This window comes from Heterodontus francisci, chromosome 3, assembly GCF_036365525.1.
Source record: "Heterodontus francisci isolate sHetFra1 chromosome 3, sHetFra1.hap1, whole genome shotgun sequence".
In the NCBI taxonomy this organism is placed as follows: Eukaryota; Metazoa; Chordata; class Chondrichthyes; order Heterodontiformes; family Heterodontidae; genus Heterodontus; species Heterodontus francisci.
The window spans coordinates 13,065,580-13,092,590 of NC_090373.1; the positions used below are offsets into that span (position 1 = coordinate 13,065,580).

At 44.2% G+C, this 27,011-nt stretch overlaps 1 protein-coding gene across 1 annotated transcript in view; it reads left to right on the forward strand.

Annotated features, from left to right (window-relative positions):
• The window catches only part of lmbrd1 (LMBR1 domain containing 1), a 343,563-nt gene extending 323,403 nt beyond the window's left edge, over nt 1-20,160 (forward strand). Inside the window, exons 15-16 of the mRNA XM_068020139.1 lie at nt 18,405-18,496; nt 19,480-20,160. Coding sequence (XP_067876240.1) covers nt 18,405-18,496; nt 19,480-19,602 — 215 coding nt within the window. The 3' untranslated portion in view covers nt 19,603-20,160. The remainder of the gene's footprint in view (nt 1-18,404; nt 18,497-19,479) is intronic.
• The last annotated feature ends 6,851 nt before the right edge of the window (nt 20,161-27,011 follow it).

The following is a 27,011-nucleotide window of genomic DNA, read 5'->3' on the forward strand; positions in this document are numbered from 1 at the left end:
AGTGGCTTGCTAGGCCATTTAAGAGGGCATTTAAGAGTCAACCACATTGCTGTAGGTCTGAAATCACATGTAGGCTAGACCAGGTAAGGACAGCAGATTTCCTTCCCTAAAGGACATTAGTGAATCAGATGGGTTTTTATGACAATCGACAATGGTTTCATAGCCATCATTAGACTAAGCTTTTAGTTCCAGATTTATTAATTGAATTCAAACTCCATCTTCTGCCATGTTGGGATTCGAACCAGAGTTCTCAGAGCTGTACCCTAGGTCTCTGGGTTACTAGTCCAGTCACAATACCACTATACTATGCCTCCCCCATCGCTGAAACCCCCACTATCAACATCCTGGAGGTCACCATTGACCAGAGACTGAACTGGACCAGCCACATAAATACTGTGGCTACAACAGCAGGTCAGAGGCTGGGAATTCTGCAGTGAGTACCTCCCTAAAGCCTGTCCACCATCTACAAGGCAGAAGTCAGGAGTGTTATAGAATACTCTCCACTTACCTGGATAGCTGCAGCTCCAACAGCACTCAAGACGCTCGACACCATCCAGGATAAAGCAGCCAGATTGATTGGCACCCTATCCACCACCTTCAACATTCACTTCATCCACCATCGATGCACAGTGGCAGCAGTGTGTACCATATACAAGATGCACTGCAGCAACTCACCAAGGCTCCTTCGACAGCACCTTCCAAACCAGTGGCCTCTACCACCTAGAAGGACAAGGGCAGCAGATGCATGGAAACACCACCATCTGCAAGTTCCCCTCCAAGCATCTCACACCGTCCTGACATGGAACTATATCGTCGTTCCTTCACTGTCACTGGATCAAAATCCTGGAACTCGCTTCCTAACAGCATTCTTGGTGTACCTATACCCCAAGGCCTGCAGCGGTTCAAGAAGGAAGCTCACCACCACCTTCTCGAGGGCATTTAGGCATGGATAATAAATGTTGGCCTAGCCAGCGATGTCCACATCCCCCAAAGGAATAAAAAACAAAATTCAAACCTGCCTGGTCTCCCAATGTGAAAATGAAATGAATGCAGACATGACTTTTTCTGCCTTTTATGAAAGGGCTTTATTCAAGCATGTAATTAACATTATTCTCGGAGTATTCAATCTTCTAAAGTTCATGCAAGCAATTTGAACAAAATAATGCTTCCGTTTTGTGCTTTGGCCTCATCCCTGCCACTCTTCCTCATTCCATAAATTTTGCTTTAATTAACCAACTTCTTTTCCCTAGAAATTTTCTGCAGTTGCTTTTGTTTGTAAAAGTTTAATCTCACGCAGTTCACGTCCCTCCTTTAACTAGAGGTTATTTTCTAAAACGGCCATTTTAGTAAATCATTTTTATCTTTCTCTGAGCTATATATTCCATCAATTTCAAGCAAAGGTGAGTACCTTCTTTGTGATGATCCAGTAAAGTTCTGTTATTTGAAGGTTAGGCAGGTCAGTTTTTTGTTGCAATGATTTGTTTGGTCAGGCCAGTATACTGCACCATCTGTGGATTTCATTCAGCTGCACTGTAATTCAGGTGAGCAGCTGGAGAACTGCAGATGGTGAGGAACACTGTTATTCATTTCCATGTGTTTGTTCCACTAAATATGAGTTTGAACTGCTTTTGCAGCAAAGGTTTAACTGTAAATCTAATGATTTTGTTTGTGGAGCGGTGGGTGATTGGAGGGGGGTGTGGGAACAGCATGAGGAAGAGGGGGAGGAAATGATACTTAATTTGCCGAACATTAGCATCAGCTTTTTGATTGGCTTGATTTCCAGCGGCTGCAAGATGATGGCACAGTTGTAAATTCTTTCTATCTTAGTTCTGCTATCGCAGTCCATATGGTAGCTTAGATTGCCTACAATGAGAAATTATCACACAATCCAGCTAGAGCTAGACAAACTAAAGCAGGGTTAAAGATTTAGCTGGTTCTATTGCAATAGCGAGTGAGTTATTGAAAAGTCTCAACGAGCAATACGTAAAAGCACTAGTATTGCAGACATCTGACGTGAAACTAGAAATATAATCTTGAATAGCTGTCATCAAGTAAGACCCATTAAAGTTGATTTCTGATCTGTAACTGTCTTGCAGTTATACTGATCATTAAAGTATTTAGTTATATTTTCTAAACATGAGGTAGACCCGTGCAGCATTTTGGCATGGTCATGTAAGGGAACTCAGCTTTAAGTGGAAAGCAGATGCTATTTTTGTATCCGTGTTTTAATCTGACTGGCTCTTGAGCGTTGTGGGGCTTCATTAGGGAGCATAATAAAGTAGTTACACGTTTGATTCTTCTTGACTTACTCCCAGTAAACATTGCACACATTTAAGTATGCATCCTCATCAAATTCATATTAATGCATAAATATTTTTCTGATTTCAGCAATTTTAAAAATTATCAAAATAGAAATATTATAAGAGCAAAGCTAAATGCATTAGAAGAAAAGACCTGCCTCAAATGATTTTTGCACTTAAATTTTGGAAAGGTTGCTACAGGCTGCCCTCATTTACCAAGTGTGGCTCATTAGGAGTGACGGTCTCTCTTTTTGGTTTAAAAACACAATCTATTCAATGTATTTTGCTGAAATTAATTAGAGTTTATATATAGGAAAATGGATCTGCAGTTTATGTGCCTAGGATCATAGAGTCATTTATGACATAGAAGGAGGCAATTTGGCCCATCGAGTCCATGCCAGCTCTCCACAGAGCAATCTATTCAGTCCCATTCCCTGCTCAATCCCCACAACCCTGCAAGTTTATTTCCTTATCAAATGCCTTCTGGAAATCTAAGTATAGTACATCCACCAGTTCCCCTTTATCCACAGCACATGTTACTTCTTCAAAGAACGCTAATAAATTGATTAAACATGATTTCCCTTTCACATACCCATGTTGACTCTGCCTGATTATCTTGAATTTTTCTAAGTGCCCTGCTATCAGGGCTTTAATAATAGCTTCTGACATTTTCCCTAAGACAGATGTTAAGCTAACTGGCCTGTAGTTTCCTCATTTCTGTCTCCCTCCCTTTTTGAATAAAGGAGTTACATTCGCTATTTTCCAATCTAATGGAACCTTCCCCGAGTCTACGGAATTTTGGAAAATTAAAACCAATGCATCAACTATAATTGGCCACCTGTTTTAGGATGAAGTCTATCGAGACACGGGGACTTGTCAGCCTGCAGCTCCAACAATTTGCTCAGTACCGCTTCCTCCCTCCCTTCCATTTCCTGATTTATAGCTACTTCTGGGATGTCACTTGTATCCTCAATAGTGAAAACCGATGCAAAATACCTGTTCAATTCATCTGATGTCTCCTTATTTTCCCTTATTAATTCCCCAGACTCACTTTCTATAGGACCAACGCTCACTTTGTTAACTCTTTTTAAGTATATATAGAAACTCTTATTATCTGTTTTTATATTTCCAGCTAGCTTTCTCTTGTACTCTAATTTTTTCCTCCTTATTAATCTTTGTCATATTTTGCGGTTTTTTATAATTATAGGCTTTTTCTGTAAGTTTGATACTATCTTTAACTTTTTTAGTTCACCATGGATGGTGGGTCCTCCCTTTGGAATATTTTATTTCTCGTTGGAATTTATCTATTCTGTGTATTATGAAATTTCCCCTTAAATGGCTGCCACTGCATCTCTATTGACCTATCCCTTAACCTATTTTGCCCGTTCACTTTTGCTAGCTCTGCTTTCATGCCCTCATAATTGCCCTTATTTATGTTTAAAATACTCGTCTTGGACCCGTTCTTCTCTCCCTCAAACTGAATGTAAAATTCAATCGTATTATGGTCACTGCTACCGAGGGGCGCCTTCACTATGAGATCATCAATTAATCCTTTCTTGTTACACAGTGCCCAGTCTAGTATAGCCTGCTCTCTGGATGGCTTCAGAATGTGCTGTTCTAAGAAACTATCCCAAAAGCCTTTTATGAACTCCTCGTCTGTGCTACCGTTTCCCATCTGATTTTTCCAGTCTCTATGTAGATTAAAATCCCCCATGATTATTGCCATACCTTTCTGATAAGCTCCCATTATTTCTTCCTTTTTCATCTGTCCTACCGTATGTTTACTGTTAGGAGGCCTGTACACCACCATTTGTCTTTTATAAATCCATGCTGGCTATCCTGAATAACTAAAACCTCTCTAAGTGCCTGTTGATTTTATTTTCCCCTGATTATTGGTTCTAAAACCTTACCCACCACTGATGTTAAACCACTTGGCCTGCAGTTCCTAGGACTGTTCTTATACCCTTTCTTGAATAAGGGTGTTACATTTGACACTCTCCAATCCTCTGGCATCTCCCCCATATCTAGGGATGATTGGAAGATTATGGCAAGCCCTTCTGCTATCTCCACCCCTACTTCCTTTAGTAACCTTGGATGCAAGCTATCCAGACCAAGTGACTTATCTACCCTTAGCATTGTCAGCCTTTCCATTATCTCCTCATTCTCAATCATTACCCTATCCATTGCTTCTACCAATATTTTGTCAGATTCCTCTTCCTTAGTAAACAGTGATTCAAAGTACTCATTAAGTATTCTAGCCTTGCCCTGTACATCTAAGCATATACTCTCCTCTTTGTCCCTAGCAGACCCCACTCCACCTCTTAAGACCCACTTACTATTTACATGTCGGTAGAAGATTTGTGGGTTCCCTTTTATGCTGACTGCTATTCTATTCTCATATTCTCTCTTTGCCAGTCTTATTTTCCTCTTCACCTCCCCTCTAAACTTTTTGTATTTGGCCTGGTTCTCACTTGAAGAATTCACCTGACCAGCATCATACACCCTCTTTTTTTTGTTTCATCATAATGTCCATCTCCCTCGTCATCCATTAACTATTCATATTAAATATAATTTCTCACACTTTTGCATTGGTGACCATTTCATTGATCAAAATGTTTTCTGGCTCTGCTTTCCAAGTGCAAGCTAATCATGCTGATTGTATTTGGCAGCTGAATATGAGGCATCTTTGAAGGTTTACTGCACCAAAGGAGCAATCTCTGGTTTCAAAGAACCACTTTGGATTGCACATTAAATGAAAAGATTTTTTTTCCTCTCTCTGTTCTAATTATGCAAACTTCCCAGTTCCAGAAGTGGAAGGATGCAGTAGAAATAATAGATTCTTATTAATAATCTCCCCCTTACCCAGTAGTGGACATGCTGACTTTCATTAGCAGCAGTTCCAAGACACAAATTCAGTAGCCCATCTCCAATAGAAGACTTGGAATAGCTGAAATGAAAGAAACAGGTCAATTCAGTTTCTGAGAACTGCGCTTGTTTGTATTATTGCATAGATAATCAACAAAACCATATCTTGAATATTAAGCAGGTTTGTATACCTTATCTTCAAAGACACTGATTCATCAAAGAGAAGCCCAAAAGAATGATGGGACCTGCAGCTTTGTTGTGAGTCACACACACAGCTAAACTTTTGAAGAGAATATTGAGATGAGATGTGATTTGGTTTGAAAAGCATAGAGTGATTTAAGCAAGTTTGTTCAACTTGTTCTGGGAGTGCAGAACTGGAGAGCACTGATTATTGAAGCCTCAATGGGATCAAGACCTCCCACCACCGCCGCCGCCACCACCTCTTCCTCCCAAATAGGTATGTTGAATGGGGGTATTCAATATGAACAGTTGAAGCTGTGTTAATCAACTGCCTTCCAAAAAGAAAGCTGCTATAAATATCTGTGCAATAATGCAATTAAAATGTATAATGATCATTGAGAGAATTTAATACTTCACGCAGATTAATAGGTCTTGTGCTGGCGGTGCTAGGAAGGTTGGAGGATAACAGGTCAAGCTTGAGTAATTGGTAGATGTGGATATGTAGTTTGGACTTTTGTCTGTAAAAGTAGGGAGTATTTCCACAATCTCACATTGTTATTTTATATAATTACAACCATGAATACCTTTGCTACAGAAGTGATGTACATTTTGCATTAGTATTTTTAATTCCAAACCTTTGAAATTTATGCTGATACTGAAGAGAACCTGAGAGAGACTGAGCGATGGTCGCATAGTGGTAATGTTACTGGACTAGTAAGCCAGAAGTCTGCACTAATGCTCCATGTCAGCAGGGGGAATTTAGATTCAATTAATTAATAAATCTGGAATAAAAAGCGAATCTCATTAATAATGAAATTACCGGACTGTCATTAAAACCCCATCTGGTTCACTAATGTCCTTTAGGGAAGGAAACCTGTTGTCCTTACTCAGTCTGACCCACATGTGACTCCAGACTAACAGCAATGTGGTTGGCTGCCCTCTGAAATGGTCTAGCAAGCCACTCAGTTGTATCAAAAAGTGACAGAAAAGTTAAATAAGAATTAAAATCCAGTATTAACCTAGACCAGAAGTGGCACAGGTGCAGCTGCCCACTCAACCCTGCAAAGTCCTCCCCACTAACATCTGGGGACTCGTGCAAAAGTTGGGAGAGCTTTCCTACAGATGAGTCAAACAGCAGCCTGACACAAATATACTCACTGAATCATTCCTTACAGCTACGGGGAGGAGGTGGCGTAGTGGTATTGTCACTGGGCGAGTAACCCAGAAACCCAGGGTATTACTCTGGGGACATGGGTTTGAATCCCACCACAGCAGAAGGGAGAATTTGAATTCAGTTAATAAATCTGGAATTAAAAAGGCTAGTCTAATGATGGCCATGAAACCATAGTCGATTCTTGTAAAACCCATCTGGTTCACTAATGTCCTTAGGGAAGGAAATCTGCTGTCCTTACCTGGTCTGGTGTACCTGTAACTCCAGACCCACAGCAAGTTCTTGTGGTTGACTCTTAAAATGCCCTCTGAAATGGACTAGTAAGCCATTCAGTTGTATCTAACTGCTACGAAATCAACAAGGAATGAAACCAGATGGAGCACCCAGCATCGATCTAGGCACTGGAAACGACCATGGCAAACCCAGCCCTGTCGACCCTGCAAGTCCTCCTTACATCTGGGGGCTTGTGCCAATGTTGGGAGAGCTGTTCCACAGACAAGTCAAGCAACAACCTGACATAGTCATACTCACAGATTCATGCCTTACAGGCAATGACCCAGACACTGCCATCACCGTCGCTGGGTATGTCCTGTCCCACTGGCAGGACAGACCCAGCAGAGGTGGCGGCACAGTGGTATACAGTAGGGAGGGAGTTGCCCTGGGAGTCCTTAAGATCGACTCCAGACCCATGAAGTCTTATGGCATCAGATCAAACATTAGCACGGTTATCCTGCTAATAACCACCTACTGCCCTTCCTCAGCTGATGAATCAGTATTCCTCTATGTTGAACAGCGCTTGGAGGGTGGAAAGGGCGCAGAACGTACTCTGCATGGGGGACATCAATGTCCATCACCAAGAGTGGCTTGGTAGCACCATTACTGACCAAGCCGGCCGAGTCTCAAAGGACATAGCTGCTAGACTGGGTCTGCGGAAGATGGTGAGGGAACCAACAAGAGGGAAAAGCATACTTGAACTCATCCTCACCAATCTGCCTGCCACAGATGCATCTGTCCATGACAGTGTTGGGAAGAGTGACCACCGCACAGTCCTTGTGGAGACGAAGTCCCGCCTTCACATTGAGGATATCCTCCATCGTGTTGTGTGGCACTACCACCATGCTAAATGGGATAGATTTCGAACAGATCTAGCAATGCACAACTGGGCATCCATGAGGCGCTGTGGGCCATCAGCAGCAGCAGAATTGTACTCAAACACAATCTGTAACCTCATGGCCCGGCATTCCCCCACTCTACCATTACCATCAAGCTGGGGGACCAACCATGGATGAATGAAGAGTGCAGGAGAGCATGCCTGGAGCAGCACCAGTCATACAGCAACATGAGGTGTCAACCCAGTGAAGCTACAACCCAGGACTAAGAAGCATGCGATAGACAGAGCTAAGCAATCCCGTAACCAACCGATCAGATCTAAGCTCTGCTTATGGCATCGAGGAGCCCTAGCAAAACTGGAGTCAATGGGAATCAGGGGGAAAACTCTATGCTGGTTGGAGTCATACCTAGTGCAAAGGAAGATGGTTGTGGTTGTTGGAGGTCAATCATCTCCGCTCCAGAACATCACTGCAGGCGTTCCTCAGGGTAGTGTCCTAGGCCCAACCATCTTTAGCTGCTTCATCAATGACCTTCCTTCAATCATAAGGTCAGAAGTGGGGATGTTCGTTGATCATTGCACAATGTTCAGCACCTTTCACGACTCCTCAGATACTGAAGCAGTCTGTGTAGAAATGCAGCAAGACCTGGACAATATCCAGGCTTGGGCTGATAAGTGGCAAGTAACATTCACACCACACTAGTGCCAGGCAATGACCATCTCCAACAAGAGAGAATCTAACCATCTCCCCTTGACATTCAATGGCATTACAATTGCTGAATCCCCCACTAAACATCCTGGGGGTCACCATTAACTGGAAACTGAACTGGATAGCCATATAAATACCGTGGCTACAAGAGCAGGTCAGAGGCTAGGAATCCTGCGGTTCGTAAATCACCTTCTGACTCCCCAAAGCCTGTCCACTATCTACAAGGCACAAGTCAGGAGTGTGATGGAATAATCTCCACTTGCTTGGATGGGTGCATATCCAACAACACTCGACACCATCTGGGACAAAGCAGTCCACTTGGTTGGCACCCCATTCACTCCCTTTACCACGGACGCCCAGTGGCAACTGTGTGTACCATCTACAAGATGCAATGCAGCAACGCACCAAGGCTCCTTCGACAGCACCTTCCAAACCCGCAACCTCTACCACCTAGAAGGACAAGAGCAGCAGATACATGGGAACACCACCACCTGCAAATTCCTCTCCAAGCCGCACACCATTCTAACCTGCAACTATATCGGCGTTCCTTCACTTCGCTGGGTCAAGATCCTGGAACACCCTTCCTAACGGCACTGTTGGTGTACCTACCCCACATGGACTGCAGCAGTTCAAGAAGGCAGCTCAGCACCACCTTCTCAAGGGCAATTACGGATGGGCAATAAATGTTGGCCTGGCCAGTGATGCCCAATTCCCATGAATTAATTTTTAAAAAAGCTAATGTCCCAGACTCCTCCATCACCCTGGGTATGTCCTATCCCACCATCCGGACAGACCCACCAGAGGTGGTGCCACTGTGGTATACAGTCAGGAGCGAGAGGCGCTGGGAGTCCTCAACACTGATTCCAGACCCCATGAATTCTCATGGCATCAGATCAAACATGGGCAAGGAAGTCTCCCGCTGATTATCACCTACAGCCCTTCCTCAGCTGATCGATCAGTGTTCCTCCATGTTGAACACCATTTTGACGAACGACTGAGGGTAGTAAGAGCACAGAATGCACTCTGGCTGGGGGACAGATATCACTACTACTGACCAAGCTGGCCAAGACCTGAAGGGCATATCTGTCAGACTGGTTCAATGAGGAGTGTAGGAGAGCATGTTAGGAGCAGCACCAGGCATACCTAAAAATGATGATCCATCTCAGTCTCTTACTGAGGTCCCCATCATCACAGATGCCAGTATTCAGCCAATTCGATTCACTCCACATTGATACCAAGAAATGGCTGAAGGCAGTGATACAATAAAGGCTATGGGCCCTGACAACATCCCGGCTATAGTACTGAAGACCTGTTCTCCAGTACTGGCTGTACTCCTAGCCAAGCTATTCCATTACGGCTACAATATTGCATCTAACTGACAATGTGGAAATTTGCCCAGGCATGTCCTGTCCGCAAAAAGCAGGATGAGTCCAATCCAGCAAATTACCTCACCATTAGTCTAGTCTTAATCATCAGCAAAGTGTTGGAAGGTTTCATTGACAGTGCTGTCAAGTGGCACTCGCTGAGCAATAACCTGCTCCTCAATACTTAGTTTGGGTTCCGCCAGGACCACTTGGATCCAGACCTCATTACAGCCTTGGTTCAAACATGGACAGAAGAACTGAATTCCATAGCTGAGGTGAGAATGACTGTCCTTGACATTTGACCAAGTTTGGCACCAAGGAGCCCGAGCAAAATTGAAGTCACTGAAACTAGTTGGAGTCATACCTAGCACAAAGGAAAAGGTTGTGGTTGTTTGAGGCCAGTCAGCCAGCTTTGGAACATCACAGCAGGAGTTCCTCAAGGTAGTTTGCTAGGCCCAACCATCTTCAGCTGTTTCGTCTACCACCTTCCCTCCAACATCAAGGCTAGAAGTGGGGAATATTGCTTATGGTTGCACAGTGTTCAGAACCATTTCCAATTCCCTCAGATACTGAAGCAGATCGTGCCCACATGCAGCAAGACCTGGACAACGTTCAGGCTTGGGCTGATAACTGTGGCATACAATCAGGAGGGAGAGGTGCTGGGAGTCCTGAACACTGACTTCGGAGCCCATGAAGTCTCATGGCATCAGGTCAAACATGGGCAAGGAAGTCTCCTGCTGATTCGCACCAAACAAGTGCCAGCAATGACCATCTCCAACAAAAGATAATCTTAACATCTTCCCTTGACTCGCAAGGGCATTACCATTGCTTAATCCCCCACCATCGACATCCTGGAGATCACCATTGAGCTGACACTTAACTGGAGGCATGTAAATACTGTGGCTGTAAGAACAGGTCAGAGACTGGGATTTCTGCAATGAGTAACTTGCCTCCTGACTCCCTAAAGCCTGTTCACCATCTACAAGGCACAAGTCTGGAGTTTGATGGAATACACTCCACTTGCCTGGATGTGTGCATCTCCAACAACACTCATCCAGGACAAAGCAGCCTGCTTTTTATTTGTCCTGTTGATGTGAGCGTCGCTGACTAGGCCAGTACTTATTGCCCATCCCTAATTGCCCTTGAGAAGGTGGTGGTGAGCTGCCTTCTTGAACTGCTGCAGTCCTTGGGTGTAGGTACACCAACACTGCTGTTAGGAAGGGAGTTCCAGGATTTTGGCCCAGTGACAGTGAAGGAGCAACGACATAATTTCAAGTCAGGATTGTGTGTGGCTTGGAGGGGAACATGCAGGTGGTGTTCCCATGCATCTGCTGCCTTTGTCCTTCTAGGTGGCAGGTGTCATGGGTTTGGAAGGTGCTGTCGAAGGAGCCTTGTTGAGCTGCTGCAGTGCATCTTGTAGAGGATACGCACTGCTGGCACTGTGCATCTGTGATGGAGGGAGTGAATGTTGAAGGTGGTGGATATGATGTCCATCAAGCGAGCTGCATTGTCATGGATGGTGTCGAGCTTCTTAAGCGTTGTTGGAGCTGCACTCATCCAGGCAAGTGGACAGTATTCCATCACATTCCTAACTTGTGCCTTGTAGATGGTGGACAGGCATTGGGGAGACAGGAGGTGAGTTACTCACCGCAGAATTCCCAGCCTCTGACTTGCCATTGTAGCCACTGTATCTATGTGACTGGTGTGCACAGTTTCTGGTCAATGTTGACCCCCCCCCCCGGGATGTTAATAGTGGGAGATTAAGCGATGGTAATGTTATTGAACGTCAAGGGGAGATAGTTAGATTCTCTCTTTGAGATGGCCATTGCCTGACAATTGTGTGGCGCGAATGTTACTTGCCACTTATCAGCCCAAGCCTGGATCTTGTCCAGGTCTTGCTGCATATGGACACGGCTGCTTCGGTATCTGAGGAGTCACGAATGGTGCTGAACATTATGCAATCATCAGCGAATATCCCCATTTTTGACCTAATGATGGAGGGGTGAAGCAGCTGAAGATGGTTGGGCCTTGGACACTATCTTGAAGAACTCCTGCAGTGGTGTCCTGGGTCTGAGATGATTGACATCCAACAATTACAACCATCTTCTTTTGTGCTAGGGATGACTCCAACCAGCGGAGAGTTTTCCCCTAATTCCCATTGACTCCAGTTTTGCTCGGGTTCCTTGATGCCATATTCAGTCAAATGTTGCCTTGATGTCAAGGGCAGTCACTCTCACCTCACCTCTGGAGTTGAGCTCTTTTATCCATGTTTGGACCAAGGCTGTAATAAGGTCAGGTGCTGAGTGACCCTGGCGGAACCCAAACTGAGCGCCAATGAGCAGGTTATTGCTGAGCAAGTGCCATTTGATAGCACTATTGACAACCCCTTCCATCACTTTGCTCAGGGCAGTAATTGGCCAGGTTGAATTTGTCCTGCTTTTTGTGCACAGGTCATACCTGGGCAATTTTCTACATTGCTGGGTAGATGCCAGTTTTGTAGCTGTACTGGAACAGCTTGGCTAGGGGTGCAGCTAATTTTGGAGCAGAAGTCTTCAGGACTATTGCTTGATCAGCACCTTAAACATTCACTCCCTCCACCACTTACAGTGACAGCAGTGTGTACCATCTACAAGATGCACTGCAGCAACTCGCCAAGGCTCCTTCAACAGAACCTTCCAAACCTGTGACCTCTACCACCGAGAGGACAACGATAACAGATTCATGGGAACACCACCTGCAAGTTCTCCTCCAAGCCCCACACCATCCTAATTTCACTGTCACTGGATTAGAATCCTGGAACTCATTCCCTAACAGCACTGTGGGTGTACCTACATCACATGGACTGCAGTGGTTCAAGAAGGCAACTCACCACCACCTTCTCAAGGGCAATTAGAGATGGGCAATGAATGCTGGCCTAACTAGGGGCGCTCTCATCCCATGAATGAATATTTTTCAAAAATTCAAGCAACATGGGGCATCCAATAAGAAATGCTTGGATAAGTAATTCAATCTGAAATATGTGGCATACATTGAAAGTTTCATGCTATGACAGGGGCATGCATACATGAATGATGGAGCTGAAAAAGTAATGACTAATCATTAATATAGGATAATAAAGTAGGTTCTGACAGCTACTCAAGTAGCGATAAAATATCAGTTATAACAAGCTGATTAAATATATGTAGTTCCCAAGTACAGTATGATGTACAGTTCTAATTAATATCTAAAGTCAATTTCATCATTATAACCACTTGATTAGATTACTGGTCAATTTGCAATCAGACATGTTTCTAAAAATATACTTATTTAGCATTTGGCATTTAAACAAGGATTATCAAATGTAATGCAATAATATTTCAAAATGACTGACTGTTATTTAAATGCATAATCCAGGAGGGACTCACTATTATGGGTGAGTATCACCACAATTGCTTTAATTTATGAAGAAAGCTTCTTTAAAATTAACCTTCATTTGTTATAATGGTTGTTCTTGGATCAATGGCTGCCTCTCATGTTAGATTCTGGAAAGTTATTAGTCTTCCCAAGTTCTAGTGCAGAATACTCCTACCTCCTCTTTAATGCTAAGCCAATTTATTAAAATAAAAATCCTACTTATGTTTTTACTGTTCCTTATTTTTCACTCTACCTCTGGCAGGACTACATGTTAGTGTGGGAACTGTGTGTATATTTGACAGATCCCCTTTGGCATTGCTCAAGCTGAGTTAGGGGTGACCCTGCATTATAACAATCGAGATGTTACCAATAAGATGTGACCAGGCAAGATTAACAGAAGTGCCATTCTTAATTCCTGTATGTCCATGCAAAACCATCAGTATAATTGAGATAGAGACAATGTGTTGTTGTTTTTCTTGCCATTTTTATAGGCTTGTTGAGTCTTTTAAATAGTTGGGATAGCTTTCCAGACCAGTAAAGAGAGGGGTTTTTTGTAGGCATTTGTCTAAGCAAATGTCTTAGAAGTTTGCTATCAGTTTATTTTGAATAACTTTGTTGCAATGGTCCTGTGAGATTGGTATTGGCCTATATAGCTGTAAACTATTAAATAAAACAAAGGAAGGTTTGCTTTTTAAAAAGCCTGTCCATCTGTGTGTGTGTGTGTGTTTCTCTCTTTCTTTCTGTCTGTCTGGGCCTTTTTTGACCAAGTGCTGGAAAGTAGGATTAGGCTAGATAACTTTTTTCAACAGCAGAAACACGATGGGTCAAATGACCTTTCTGTGCTGTAAATTTTCTGTGTTCCTCTCTCTCCCCACCCCCCCCCCAGCTGTCCTGTGTGTGTGTGTGTGTTTATGTGTATTGTTATGAGGATTTCCATTTTTTTGTATTAAAACTTGGGATTCAAAATTTTTTAAAAATTGAAAATGATTTCAGTGGACATTGAGACATCTGGAGATAGCTGAACTTTATGGATGCTTTTGGAAGGAAGGCAGGGTCAACAAGAGGTTCCTGGTTTTGACCAGTAAACAAATACTGGAAACCAGGTAATTTCAAGGAAACCAGCAGGGGGGTTTCGACCTCAGAGCTACCCTTTGTGTGACAAGAGAGAATTTATGACTTGGCATATGACTTGTTTCTGGAAGGTTTTGGTTTCATTTTGAACTGTTTAAAAGCCAGTGGGTTTGGACTAAAGCAGGCAATTGGAATTTGATTTGGACCTGCCAGGAGATCAGAAGAAGAACCAAAAAAGTATTATCTCTCTGTAAAGAATCCTTGCTCTTGAAAATCAAAAGCTTGTATGAAGTGGTACTGTTACCTCCTGCACTTATGAAGAAACCCTAAATTTGCAGAAATCTTGCATCTTTAACATAGGACTTTTGCATCGAATGTGAGAACTGACACCTGATGCTACACCCTTGATGCAAGACCTGTGTGAAACCATCTACAGTTGAATTTCTTTGAACGTCTACCCATCACAGACTGTTAATCAACGTTGTCTGGAAGGAGTTGGAGTGGTATTCAACTATTCGACTTTGAGACACCTCGCCAAACCAAAGAACTTCCTTGCAGATCATTACAGTCAAAAAATTTTTAATTCCTTTTATTCCTATGAAACAGCTGTCCACCAAAAATTCCTTTTTTCCCAGTAAACCGGTTTTTGGATGTATGTGTGTGTGTGTGTGCGCATGAGGGCTAGGAAAAAATAAGGAGCTTTAATATTTCAATTCATATATAGATTTTCTTCATTATTGGTTAAAACTTGGTTTTGTAATAAATTTGTTGGTTAATTTTGTTGTTTATAAAGAAACCTGGTTGGTGTGCTTTATTCTGGGGACAAATAGAGTATCTAATTGGCTGTTTCGGTAAGTGGTAAAATTTATTGATATGCTGTGACTTGTGGAGAAGTGGGTCTGAATTAACAGTGCATTCCTCCCGCCTTGGTCATAACAATATATATATTTTTTATGTAATATATATAAGTAGTGTCTAGGAAGAAATATATCATTATGTCCAAAATTTGATGTCTGTTTTCAATCTTATGCTGCATTTTTATATCAGACTTGCACAGCGGCTCCCTAGGAGGTTGCAGTTCCAGTTTTAGAGTGCAGAGGTGAAGCATAATATTAGCAATGCTTTATCCAATTCTGCCTGTTATATGGTGAAAAGTTGAGAGATAAGTGGAGAATTTTAAAATTAAAATGGATTGACTTTTTCTAGTGTGCAAACTTTTTAAGAAAAATTAGATTTAAAAGTCCCATAAGAGGCTGACATTGCCTTGTGTGTTCCAAGTTATAACAAATATAACATCTGATCAGATACTGCTTAACTAACTTGTGGTTAAATTCCTAATTGTGTTTACATGTATCTGTCTGTGGAGGCAAGAAATTTATTTTTCCAGCAGGCATTCTGGTCAATGTCCATGCATCAGTGCTCACTATTGGAAAAAATGTGTTCTGAGTTAACTGTAAGCAGACCAGAATTGAATCCTTCTGTAGTTACTAGGAAATAACACTTGTTTTAATCGCAGTAAATCTCCTAACCATTGGTCATATTTATGTCATCCCAGTCTATTGCTCATTATTCTTTCTGATTCTTCATACCTCTGTTTCTTACTTTACTGATATGTAGATCTGTATTCAGTGAGCTGTGTTTTATATTTTCAGCTCATTGGCTTTTTACTTTTCCCTTTAAACCTTTAACTTTATTCTCTGAATTTTTATTTCCCTCCATCACTGGTGTTCCTTCCCAATCTTTATATTTTCTTCTGCCATTTGTTTTTTTGACTCTAATCTGATTGTCATCTCATCTCCTTCCAAGCTGAAATAGTGTGATCATGTCACCAAAAGTGCCAATAACTGTGTTGGGGGGGGCGGGGGGAAGAACCTAAGTGGCAGTTCAGTATGGTTCAAAATAATCCTGTGTGTTTCAACCGTAGAAAGATTGCCCATGCAGAGTGGCCCCAAAATATCACAGAATATACTCCAAATTCAAAAATGGGAAGAAGGCAAAACATTTGGCAGAGGATAGATATAAAATGAGGAGTTCTAAGAGGAAGGGAAGGAGCAGAGTGCAATCCCTTAAGTGCAGGGAAGAGAACTGAGGGAAAAATAGAATTCGGTCATGGCATCTGAAGGCAACCTCTCTTTCTCTTCAGAGATTTTGTTTTTGTTTTAGGAAAATAGTTTTTTGAGACTACAAAATGTACAGTGACTTTGAAAGTGCCAAGTGTGATTTACTCAGGTACTTTTTTTAGACCTTGAAAATTATGCCAATTGGCATCTTTCATAAGCTAAATGTAAACTTCAGGCAGTTCCTCACATCCTTTGGATAAGTGCTAGATGTAAATCTTAAATCATATAGATTTGTGAACAAAAATTGAGTAATTGTATTTTTTTTTAGTCCAGCTCTTAATACTATTGAAATGATTAAATTCTGTTAAAGCATGAAAGTGGCAGCATGATGCCAGAGCCATGTCCCAAACTGACTCCAGAACGCACTAATAATCAAGTTTTACAAAACTCCTTCCAGGTCCCCATCTCACACCCTTTTTACTTGACACTGGTGCACGTAAGATGTGTATTCTTATAGTAACAGGCAAAATCTGGTTTTTAATGTGCAATGACCAAAAAAGTTTCTATTTACTGTCACAACAGAATTAATCCCATTGAATTTTAACACCGTATGAGATGTGTCACTGTCATAATGAGGCACTATGCAAAAGTCCTCCCTCCCTAATACTTGTAAAGGTGTATCATCAAAAATTACCCATTTATTTTCTGACCTATTTGTAAACAATGTTCATTGTTGGCTGCTGGGCTTGGTTTTGTTGTTGGCAAAGATCTTGGTTTATCCTCCTTTAGCCACACAGCCACTTCAAGTGTGCTACAGGATTCCATCCTTAGTCCCTTTCTATTCATCTACGTGCCATCCCTCAGTTACATCATTGGCAAGCACAAGGTCAGTTTGCACAAATGTACCAGAATGGATTGAAAAGGAAATACCAGGAGGGGTGACCAAAAGCCTGGTGTGGTGTTTTAGATGTGATGTTTAAGGAAGGGCTTAAAGGAGGAGAGAGAGCTAGAAAGGCAGATAAGCTTAGGCAAGGAATTCCAGAGTGTGGGCATAGGTGGCTGAAGGCATGATCGCCAATCATGGGAGTTTGGAGGGGACTGCAGAACAGTCAAAAGAATGGAGAGTTTGTGCTTAGGAGGGTGGTAGAGTGAGGGGAGGTTACAGGGAGAGAGGAGTGCAAGGCCATGAAGGAGTTAAAACATGCTAATTTCAAATTAGAGATATTAAAGGAATGGGTGCCAATTTAAGTCAGCAAGAATAGGGGTCATCCAATTAGCTGAAGTTTAGGAGGTGGAGGCTGGGAAGCTGGCCAGTAAATATCATTGCAGTAGTCAAGTGAAATGTATCATAAGGTAACCCTTTACATATTATTTTATTAAGTTTTCATGAGGCTTTAACTTATCTGATGTCTGTTTTGTTTTAGCCCATTTCAAATTGAAGGAATTAGACAAATTTAAATAAGGCCACACACTGCATTTAAAAAATGTGTGTTTAAGAGGCAAACTTACCTTGTACACCATTGCTGTATGTCTTCAGCGCTGCGCTTACGCAATGTCATTTAGTGCTGCATTTCTGAAACAGCCGTCATTTAATGTGCAATTGATAAATGGGTCATGCCTGCAGCAGGCTTTTCCTTCAATTATTTATTCATGTGCATATTCTAAATGTAGAAATAAAGGTGAAAGTCAGAATGCAAAGTAAACAAGTATGCCATTTAATTAAAAGCAATGATGTAGATCTCCTCCATTGGTTCAGCTGGTTACAGCAGTGTGTAGCTGAGATATACAGACCATTAAGATCCAGTTTCAATCCCCAGCCTGTCTGAATTTACATTAGGAACATTAGCTAACCCTAACCCTGTGCGCAGGAGATGGAAATCCATTCAGGTTCCTGGCCACAATCGCTGTCCAATGAGTTGTCAGGTTAGACAGCTTTGAACTTGGCTATGATGCTGCTGCTAATTGCTTGCCATTGAGGCTTGAATTGTCACTTGAGAACAGTACTCAAGGGTGCTCAGCATGGATCAGCAATATCAGGAAAGGAAAGAAGAGCATTTGAGGTCAGGAGGAAATTGAGGAAATAAAACCAAATTGTTGCTGTGACATGACTGATTGATTTATGAATTGTCAAACATGCATTTTGATTTCAAGTCATTGATTGTTGCCTTTACTCTGAACTTTAGATCAGTGCACAGTGACACGGACATATCTCTTCCTTCACAAATTCTGGTTCTTCAATGTTGTGTACTACTTTGGCAACTGGGCATTCATTGCTGTAAGTACATTGTTTTGGTTGCTATTTTAATTTAGCTGTTGGCCAGTATTTATCTTTGAAATTATGTCTCTAAAACTTACAAGGAAACCTTAGATTATTACAAAGCACTGGCCTACCGGTCGAATCATACATGCCTGGCTTTGCAACTTTAAGCTACAGGTGTACACAACATTTTTTTTCATGCGTTGGAGGGAAAAACATAAGAGTTTGGATTTTCTGCTGGAGTTATTCCAGGAAGCCACTTTAACTCCAGTGGAATGAGATAAGGAAGGCAGCAAAAGCCGATTGGTTGGCTCTCCAATCGTCCCCACCACTTCCAAGATTCCCTGCCAGAATTGATGGGGGATTCAAGTGCATCTGCCGTATTATAGGCAGGTATATAGAAATGCTACACAAATGTTGGCAGCTCATTTGTATCTGGCATCCAGAGAGGAGCAGTAGAGGGGCCCTTTCTGTTCTGAGAATTGCTGCCTACAGCAAGCAGCAGCCATAATCTCTTCATTAGCAGCAGGACCAAAAGCAGTGCTGAGGGAAGAAGTGCCCAGGAGTGTTGTATTTCATCAGCAAATGATGGCCTATGGGCGAGGCTTCCAAAATGGCATATGCAGAATGTGAGATGCTTTTATTTTAATTACTCTATTTTCTTTACATGATGGATATAAAACAACTCATAATTTGGCACTAAACTGGTAATCTCACTCAAAGGAAAAAGGAGGCCACTTGTGGAAAATGCAAATGCCACATTACTATAGTCAGAAGTGTGCTTAAACTGTGACAAGTAGGGGGAACTGACCATGTTGTACCTGGCCTGGGATTGCTTGAAGTTAACCCAACATTCAGCTTACTTATTTTATGGCCCAGGATTCTACTGTGGTCTCTCTATCTTAGTCAGTATTGTAACTCTGAACAGTTCTTGTTGAAAAGTCACCTTTTTAAATTTCCAATTCATGCTTTGAATTAATGGGACTATTTTATATCCACAGGTCTTCCTAATTGGATTAACTGTCTCCTGTTGCAAAGGAAAACGATCAGTCATTGAGGGGGAGATAGATGACGATGATTCAGATTTGAGTGATGACGATCTCTTGGAGAGACAGCGTGTTTAAATCTGTGATGCTTTCCTCAGCTTTGGTTTCTGGGCCCTGCGTGGAAAAAAAATCTCTGATATATTTATGCTGAAGTGTTTAAACCGTTCTTGAAAAAGGGTTGCATTTGTTCCTCTTCTGAGTGCAAACTTTGAAGAAGGGGTACAGGACATGTGTGAAGTTGTAAAAGGGGGAAAAAAATTGAACCATGCAGTATATTGTGTTAAATTTAAGGCATCCTGCTGACAACCTTTTTCTTCAACTGCATTATAAGGGGCTGCTAATTTTCTAAATGGTCTTAAATGGAGCAGACTAATTTGTAGATCACTGCATGTAATCTCTGAAATTACATTCAATAAGTGTTTTTTGCCTCAACATTAAATTGCAGTCTTGGAACTTGTGCTCATTTTAATTTTGTGACTGCATACAGAACTAAGCAGTGTATTGTATGCTTTAGTTAACATAGTTTTCCTGGCATTTTTTACAAAGTAATCACTGACTGTCAAGTTTAATTGCGCAGTTAAAATAAAATCTACTGTCATCTGAAAGGTACTTTTATAATAAACACAACTACAGAAATTCATCGATGAGATTTCCATTGTTTTTCGTGTAAGGGGATACAGTAGGGTAGTGGTAATGTTACTGGACTAGTAATGCAAAGGCCTGGACTAATGATACAGAGATGTGAGTTCAAGCCCCACCACGGCAACTGGGGAATTTAAATTCAATTAACCAAATAAAAGCTGAAATTAAAAACTAGTATGAGTAATAGTGAGCATAAAAATACCAAATTGTTGTAAAAACGCATCGCTTTCGCTAATGTCCTTTAGGAAAGGAATTCTGCCATTCCTACCAGCTCTGGCCCATATGTGACTCCAGCAATGTGGTTGGTTGACTCTTAAATAGCCACTCTGTTGTATTTAAGATGGCAGCTCACCTCTTCATGTCCTTCTCCTCTTGGGTGAAAGTGGAGCCTGACCCTGCAGGGCAATTTCACAGGACTAACAGCATCTCAGTATGCAACGCATGTGGGCTATTCATCATGTGTTGGCCTGGTCAGTGAGTGCCAGCAAGCCTTTTGACTGTAGAGGGCATCATAGCTGTACCTCATCCATACAGTTGTAGCCTTTTTGTTAGGTTTTATATTTAGAATATGGAAGTTGTATTAAGTATTATTAGGATTTATCAGTATTTGTAAGGTTTACTAATAGTAGTATGGTTTATTAGTATTGGCAAAGCTTTATCATCATTGGTGAGGTCTATTAGACTCACGGTGTGCAGGTGACAAGCAGTGTGTGGAGATTCAAGTTGGGCGAGTGGCGAATTTGGTGAGTGGCGAGTCCGGTGAAGGGGGAGGAGGTGCTCCATTTTTCCTTTTTCTACGTTTTTAACCCTCCAGTATTTGGTTCTTGCTTCGGTGCAGTGGAAGGAGCTGTTTGGTGAGTACCTGGTAAGCTATTCTACTTATAAATAGTCTGTAAAGTTAAAGTATGGCAGGGCAGCTCTGCTGAGTGGAATGTACAGCCTGTGGCATGTGAGAAGTCATGGAAGCACCATGCGTCCTGGACAAAGACATCTGCAGGGAGTGTCACCAGTTGCAAATGCTTGAGCTCCGGGTTTTGGAACTCGAGCGGCAGCTGAAGTCACTGTTGTGTCTCTGCGAGGCAGAGAACTACATGGATAGCACGTTTAGGGAGGTGGTCAGATAGATGCAGGCAGATAGAAAATGGGTGATCACCAGGCAGGTAGTGCAGGAGTCCCCTGACATGATCTCACTCGCTAATCGATTTTACATTTGGATACTGGTGAGGGTGAGGGTTCCTCAGAGGAGTGCAGTCAGAGCCACGTTTGTGGCACCACAGGTGGCTCAACTGCACAGGAGGGGAGGAAGAGGAGTGGAAGAGCAGTACTGATAGAAAATTCATTAGTTAGGGAAACAGTCAAGCGTTTCTGCGGCAGTAAACGTGACTCCAGGATGGTGTGTTGCCTCCCTGGTGTCAGGGTCAAGGATGTCACGGAGTGGCTGCAGGACATTCTTCTGGGGGAGGGTGAACAGCCAGAGGTCGTTATCCACATTGGTACCAATGACTTAGGTAAGAAGGGGGATGAGGTCCTGAAAGCAGATTTTAGGGAGCTAGGAAGAAGATTAAAAAGCAGGACCTCAAATCCCACGTGCAAGTGAGCATAGGAATAGGAGAATTGAGCAATTGAACATGTGGCTGGAGGACTGGTGTAGGGAGGGAGGGCATCAGATTTCTGAGACATTGGAACCGGTTCTGGGGCAGGTGGGATCTGTACAAGAGGGACGGGTTGAATCTTAGCAGGACTGGGACGAATATCCTTGCAGGGAGATTTGCTAGTGCTGTTGGGGAGGGTTTAAACTAAATTGTCAGGGGGATGGGAAACTGAGAGGGAACTCAGATTGGAGGGAAGCAAAACTGGTAACTAGTCAGGGCTGAGGGAACCAGGAGCAAGTATTAGAGAGGAATACCAAGGTGCACAGAATAGACAGCACGAGAGTAGGGAATAGTACTTTATTAGGTGGGGTCAGAGTCAGGGATAAAGTAATAAAGTCTGAATCAGAGTTACTGTGCATGTATGCGAATGCACGGAGTGTGGTTAATAAGACTGTTGAGGTACAGGCACAGATTGCCTTGTGGAAATATGTTGTGGCTGTAACAGAGCCCTGGCTCAAAAAAGGGCAGGATTGCGTGTTAAATCTTCCTGGATATAAGGTGTTCATGAAAGAGGAAAGGGGAAAAAGGGGGGGGGGGGGGGGGTGGCGGTATTGATTAAGGATTGGAGAATGGGAGATTGCAGTATGGGGGGGTGGGGCAAAAATTTCAATGGCAGTATTATACCAGAGATCTTCTGTTTGTCAAAAAAAAAATCAAAACAGTTGAGCAGGAGACGTCCAAGAAATTATACAAATGAAACAATGGCAGGAGGGAGCGGGGGGTACTGTTGGTGGGAGGTAGCGATGGCAACCTTTGAGAGAATTTTCGGGTTGAAGTTGTTTTCTGCGATAAATTTAGCAGCACCATCTTTAATCCTGGCAGCTGCCTGAACATCGCAGACAGTGACATTTCAGTGGAAGAGGCTGCATTTGTGCATGTGCTAGTACTGCGCCACCTAGTGGCTGGTTTGTCAGCAAACAGCCAAGAAATAATATCAGATCACATGACTACAGTTATAATTTGACCTATGTTGATATAATGTGTTTGGTTCCTGCACACTAATCCCTACCCCCACCCCGCTTCCCAACCTTTTGCTCAGGCTGAACCTTCAGTGTCCTGTTTTGACCCTAAGCTGAGCTTCAGAATCCTGCATCTGATTCATGACCAACACAATCAGTTTCTACTTCTAAGTGTAGCTTTCCTCTGTCTCTGATATTTTGCTAATGCTGCTCAAATGATAATCCACACCATTGTTGGCTTTCTTAATGCTCTTTTCTGGGCTCCCCTTCCTCTACTCAATACAAACACCATTTCGTTCAGAGCTCTGCTTCTGCATTAAGTCCTACTTACCTATGATCCTTGTCTGCACTAACCTCCAGGGCCTTCTCGTTCCCCAATGTATTGATTGCACAGCAACTTGTATTCATGTGGCGCCTTTAATGTCATCAAAGGCACTCCATGAGAGTGTTATCAGAGAAAATTTGAGACAAAGCCACAAAAGGAGACAGATGACCAACAACTTGGTCGAAGAAGTAGGTTTTAAGGAGCATCTTAATGGAGGAAGTAGAGAGATGGAGAGGTTCAGGGAGGAGGTAGAGAGGGAGAGGTTCAGGGAGGAGGTAGAGAGGGAGAGATTCAGGAAGGAGGTAGAGAGAGAGAGAGGTTCAGGGAGGAGGTAGAGAGGGAGAGATTCAGGAAGGAGGTAGAGAGAGAGAGAGGTTCAGGGAGGAGGTGGAGAGAGAGAGAGGTTCAGGGAGGAGTTAGAGAGAGAGAGGTTCAGGGAGGAGGTAAAGAGAGAGAGATGTTCAGGGAGGAGGTAGAGAGAGAGAGATGTTCAGGGAGGAGGTAGAGAGAGGGAGGTTCAGGGAGGAGGTAGAGAGAGAGAGAGAGGTTCAGGGAGGAGGTAGAGAGAGAGAGAGAGAGAGAGAGAGGTTCAGGGAGGAGGTAGAGAGAGAGAGAGAGAGGTTCAGGGAGGAGGTAGAGAGAGAGAGGTTCAGGGAGGAGGTAGAGAGAGAGAGAGGTTCAGGGAGGAGGGAGAGAGAGAGAGAGAGAGGTTCAGGGAGGAGGTAGAGAGAGAGAGAGAGAGGTTCAGGGAGGAGGTAGAGAGAGAGAGAGAGAGAGAGGTTCAGGGAGGAGGTAGAGAGAGAGAGAGAGAGAGAGGTTCAGGGAGGAGGTAGAGAGAGAGAGAGAGAGAGAGGTTCAGGGAGGAGGTAGAGAGAGAGAGAGAGAGAGGTTCAGGGAGGAGGTAGAGAGAGAGAGAGAGAGAGAGGTTCAGGGAGGAGGTAGAGAGAGAGAGAGAGGTTCAGGGAGGAGGTAGAGAGAGAGAGAGAGAGGTTCAGGGAGGAGGTAGAGAGAGAGAGAGAGAGAGGTTCAGGGAGGAGGTAGAGAGAGAGAGGTTCAGGGAGGAGGTAGAGAGAGAGAGAGAGGTTCAGGGAGGAGGTAGAGAGAGAGAAAGAGAGAGAGGTTCAGGGAGGAGGTAGAGAGAGAAAGAGAGAGAGGTTCAGGGAGGAGGTGGAGAGAGAGAGAGAGAGAGGTTCAGTGAGGAGGTGGAGAGAGAGAGGTTCAGGGAGGAGGTAGAGAGAGAGAGAGAGAGGTTCAGGGAGGAGATAGGGAGGAGGTAGAGAGAGAGAGAGGGAGGAGGTAGAGAGAGAGGGGGGGTTCAGGGAGGAGGTAGAGAGAGAGGTTAAGGAAGGAGGTAGAGAGAGAGAGAGAGGTGTTCAGGGCGGCGGTAGAGAGAGAGAGAGAGGTTCAGGGAGGAGGTGGAGAGAGAGAGGTTCAGGGAGGAGGTGGAGAGAGAGAGGTTCAGGGAGGAGGTGGAGAGAGAGGTTCAGGGAGGAGGTGGAGAGAGAGAGAGAGGTTCAGGGAGGAGGTGGAGAGAGAGAGAGAGGCTCAGGGAGGAGGTGGAGAGAGAGAGAGGTTCAGGGAGGAGGTGGAGAGAGAGAGAGGTTCAGGGAGGAGGTGGAGAGAGAGAGAGGTTCAGGGAGGAGGTGGAGAGAGAGAGAGAGAGTTTCAGGGAGGAGGTGGAGAGAGAGAGAGAGGTTCAGGGAGGAGGTGGAGAGAGAGAGAGAGAGGTTCAGGGAGGAGGTGGGGAGAGAGAGAGAGAGAGAGGTTCAGTGAGGAGGTGGAGAGGGAGAGATTCAGGAAGGAGGTAGAGAGAGAGAGAGGTTCAGGGAGGAGGTGGAGAGAGAGAGAGAGAGAGAGAGGTTCAGGGAGGAGTTAGAGAGAGAGAGGTTCAGGGAGGAGGTAAAGAGAGAGAGATGTTCAGGGAGGAGGTAGAGAGAGAGAGATGTTCATGGAGGAGGTAGAGAGAGGGAGGTTCAGGGAGGAGGTAGAGAGAGGGAGGTTCAGGGAGGAGGTAGAGAGAGGGAGGTTCAGGGAGGAGGTAGAGAGAGAGAGAGGTTCAGGGAGGAGGTGGGGAGAGAGAGAGAGGGAGAGATTCAGGAAGGAGGTAGAGAGAGAGAGAGGTTCAGGGAGGAGGTAGAGAGGGAGAGATTCAGGAAGGAGGTAGAGAGAGAGAGAGGTTCAGGGAGGAGGTGGAGAGAGAGAGAGGTTCAGGGAGGAGTTAGAGAGAGAGAGGTTCAGGGAGGAGGTAAAGAGAGAGAGATGTTCAGGGAGGAGGTAGAGAGAGAGAGATGTTCAGGGAGGAGGTAGAGAGAGGGAGGTTCAGGGAGGAGGTAGAGAGAGAGAGAGAGGTTCAGGGAGGAGGTAGAGAGAGAGAGAGAGAGAGAGAGAGGTTCAGGGAGGAGGTAGAGAGAGAGAGAGAGAGGTTCAGGGAGGAGGTAGAGAGAGAGAGGTTCAGGGAGGAGGTAGAGAGAGAGAGAGGTTCAGGGAGGAGGGAGAGAGAGAGAGAGAGAGGTTCAGGGAGGAGGTAGAGAGAGAGAGAGAGAGAGAGGTTCAGGGAGGAGGTAGAGAGAGAGAGAGAGAGAGAGGTTCAGGGAGGAGGTAGAGAGAGAGAGAGAGAGAGAGGTTCAGGGAGGAGGTAGAGAGAGAGAGAGAGAGAGAGAGGTTCAGGGAGGAGGTAGAGAGAGAGAGAGAGAGAGGTTCAGGGAGGAGGTAGAGAGAGAGAGAGAGAGAGAGGTTCAGGGAGGAGGTAGAGAGAGAGAGAGAGGTTCAGGGAGGAGGTAGAGAGAGAGAGAGAGAGGTTCAGGGAGGAGGTAGAGAGAGAGAGAGAGAGAGGTTCAGGGAGGAGGTAGAGAGAGAGAGGTTCAGGGAGGAGGTAGAGAGAGAGAGAGAGGTTCAGGGAGGAGGTAGAGAGAGAGAAAGAGAGAGAGGTTCAGGGAGGAGGTAGAGAGAGAAAGAGAGAGAGGTTCAGGGAGGAGGTGGAGAGAGAGAGAGAGAGAGGTTCAGTGAGGAGGTGGAGAGAGAGAGGTTCAGGGAGGAGGTAGAGAGAGAGAGAGAGAGGTTCAGGGAGGAGATAGGGAGGAGGTAGAGAGAGAGAGAGGGAGGAGGTAGAGAGAGAGGGGGGGTTCAGGGAGGAGGTAGAGAGAGAGGTTAAGGAAGGAGGTAGAGAGAGAGAGAGAGGTGTTCAGGGCGGCGGTAGAGAGAGAGAGAGAGGTTCAGGGAGGAGGTGGAGAGAGAGAGGTTCAGGGAGGAGGTGGAGAGAGAGAGGTTCAGGGAGGAGGTGGAGAGAGAGGTTCAGGGAGGAGGTGGAGAGAGAGAGAGAGGTTCAGGGAGGAGGTGGAGAGAGAGAGAGAGGCTCAGGGAGGAGGTGGAGAGAGAGAGAGGTTCAGGGAGGAGGTGGAGAGAGAGAGAGGTTCAGGGAGGAGGTGGAGAGAGAGAGAGGTTCAGGGAGGAGGTGGAGAGAGAGAGAGAGAGTTTCAGGGAGGAGGTGGAGAGAGAGAGAGAGGTTCAGGGAGGAGGTGGAGAGAGAGAGAGAGAGGTTCAGGGAGGAGGTGGGGAGAGAGAGAGAGAGAGAGGTTCAGTGAGGAGGTGGAGAGGGAGAGATTCAGGAAGGAGGTAGAGAGAGAGAGAGGTTCAGGGAGGAGGTGGAGAGAGAGAGAGAGAGAGAGAGGTTCAGGGAGGAGTTAGAGAGAGAGAGGTTCAGGGAGGAGGTAAAGAGAGAGAGATGTTCAGGGAGGAGGTAGAGAGAGAGAGATGTTCATGGAGGAGGTAGAGAGAGGGAGGTTCAGGGAGGAGGTAGAGAGAGGGAGGTTCAGGGAGGAGGTAGAGAGAGGGAGGTTCAGGGAGGAGGTAGAGAGAGAGAGAGGTTCAGGGAGGAGGTGGGGAGAGAGAGAGAGGGAGAGATTCAGGAAG